The sequence below is a fragment of the Montipora foliosa genome, chromosome 6 (genome assembly GCF_036669935.1).
Source record: "Montipora foliosa isolate CH-2021 chromosome 6, ASM3666993v2, whole genome shotgun sequence".
NCBI lineage: Eukaryota > Metazoa > Cnidaria > Anthozoa > Scleractinia > Acroporidae > Montipora > Montipora foliosa.
Window position 1 is genome coordinate 41,936,693 of NC_090874.1, and position 2,500 is coordinate 41,939,192.

A 2,500-nucleotide genomic window follows, 5' to 3' on the forward strand; every position below is an offset into this window, starting at 1 on the left:
CCTAACCTAAAGTTCACTACTGCTGAGCAAGTGTACACCCAGTTTTTGCAGTGCTATTTCTGCTGGGAAAGTGTACTGTAATAATTATTCAGGATGAAAACTAATCTTTTTATAAGCATTTTGAATCATTAAAACAGTTAAAAAACAACAGCACTCAAAGTTTGACTGCACATGAAACTGTATTCCTAATAAATTAGTTTGGTAAAAAGATTCTTTACATCTTGAGTATGTTACAATTCTTACAATCGTAATGAAGACAATAACAATTTTACTGCACTCATTGCATAAATAAGGCAATTACATTGGGCCAAGAAAATTCATAGTGCCAAATAACAAAATAATTATTATGTAATGACAACACCAGAGATATCTTAAACATGCATCTTTAAATATAAATAAAGTTAGGACAATGTGCAAGCCATGGCTGCCAATCATGCGAGCCAAAGTTACTGAAAGCTAACCGTTTTAAAATGGGTGCTTAGACTTAATAACTGTTTTTCAGCGCTATTTGAAATGGGTGCTTAGACTTAAAAGTGAAATTTGCATGGCTCGCTGGCTTGCACATTATCCAGCCCCACATAAATACACAGATCAGCAAATATTTCAGTACCTTTTCACGGTAAAAAATGACTAGCAGGTCATAAAATACTCTAGGGTGATACCCACAGTAGATTAGAATTCATGCAGGGTTCTCAGATTCTCAGAAGTGCTCATGGTGGAGAGCTCTGTGAAAATAGGAGGTGAAACCATGAAAAGGAGGGAAGGAGTTACATCTGCAAGCCAACAGTGTGGAAGAGAAGCAGACCAAGACAAGCAAGAAGGTGGTGATTTTTGCTGGCAGCCACCTACAACCATGTCCAGGGTGCTCTTCCTCGCTACACTTGATTACCACATTATAATGGTAATAGTGCATCATTATCCTCATTTTCTCGGCTGCAATGTAACTTTTGACTTCTTTGATTTGGGCTTTCTTAACTTTTAACACCATTAAATTAAATATATTTACAAGATCACCAAAGTCTGAAATTTGTGGATAATGATCAAAGTAGTCACTGATCAAGAAATTGAAATAAGATACCTTGGCCAAGTTGGTTGAAGCACAGTTAGTACCAATCAACCTCTCAGTTTTCATGGCATTTACCATAGGTTAGAAATAACCAAGGCAATAAAGCTTGTAGGGAATCTTCAGGGACAAAATCATCCCCCTTAGGAAACCTTAATTATTTTATAGGGAGTTACATATGCATTATTGAACCGTATTGATTGTATGAACGATGAAAACAACACAGACAAAACAATTCAAATGTCCCTAAGTTGTTTGACCGGATAAACGTAATGATCAGTGAAAAGCGACGACAAGCAAAATTCTTGGGCTTTGCATTGTGTCAAAACCAATAATAATATTTCTCTCATTGAAAAACTCCTGTTCCGTCTGTATTTGCCCTGTTCTAAACTGTCCAACCCGGGCTGCTACGTAACAGTGTATTACTGTCTAATTTTGCATGTTCTTTTGACCAAACAAAGTAAAATAGCCTGACAGTGGAATAATAATTTAAAAGTAAAGTTATTACTATTTTATCCTTAACCCTTGAAATGTATGCCAACAAGCCAAAGTCAACTCTCTCATTGAAATGTTCAGTCCTAATCCTTCTTTTGGCTGGGACAAGATGGCAACACGATAGTGTTGTTGTTCTAAAGCCCTTGGTTGAAATGGGGTTTTCCATCGTCCTATGATAAATCAAAGTTGTACATTGTATGTGCAACTAAGACATTAAATTATGGGGTATTTACCAGTAAAAGATTACTATAAAAACCACTTGACAACCTCTCTGTGCACTCTATGTCCCAGCTAATTAATGATTTCATGCAATTTTCAACTGACACCATCCTTTTAAAATCCTGGTACTCCTTTTTGCTTTCAAAACCAACAAGAAAGCTTTGTCTAAGAATCAAAAGCAATAAGGCATTTAAAACCATAAGTCATCAGGATCAGTTGTCTTTTTTCCAAATAAAGTTTGTTCCCAGTCTGCCAGCTGGTGTAAGAAGCCACGATTAGGCCGGATACAGGTTCTCCGATCCCTTACAAAGTCATAAGCTATTTTAAGGCTCCATTGCTTTGATTTCATTAAATAAGCAATCACAATTGTCGAGCTGCGGCTGACACCAAGATTGCAGTGTATCAAGATTCGTCCTCCTGCAGACAAAGCATCCCTAATGAACTGAAAAGCCTTTAAGAAATACAATTTTAAATCACTAGCAGGACTGTCATCAAGTTTAATGTTAAGATACTGAATTTGATCAGTGAATGGTGAAGGATGCTCACTTCCAATGTTGATGACATGTGTAAGCTTCAAGTCTGATACTATCTTCTCATTGGTCGCTTGGTCCCCTCGACCTAAGTAGATCTGGTCTTCCAAAATGAGAGATGGGTAGACGATTATTTCTTTATGGTCACGACGGATGGTAAGATCCTTTGTAGTGCACATAAAAGGAAGAGCTT

General features: G+C 37.0%; 1 protein-coding gene across 1 annotated transcript in view; it reads right to left on the reverse strand.

The window, feature by feature from the left end:
- The window catches only part of LOC138007398 (serine/threonine/tyrosine-interacting-like protein 1), a 3,541-nt gene that overhangs the window by 10 nt on the left and 1,031 nt on the right, over positions 1 to 2,500 (reverse strand). The window contains exon 1 of the mRNA XM_068854277.1: positions 1 to 2,500. This exon is cut by the window's left edge and continues 10 nt beyond it; it is cut by the window's right edge and continues 1,031 nt beyond it. Coding sequence (XP_068710378.1) covers positions 1,968 to 2,500 — 533 coding nt within the window. The 3' untranslated portion in view covers positions 1 to 1,967.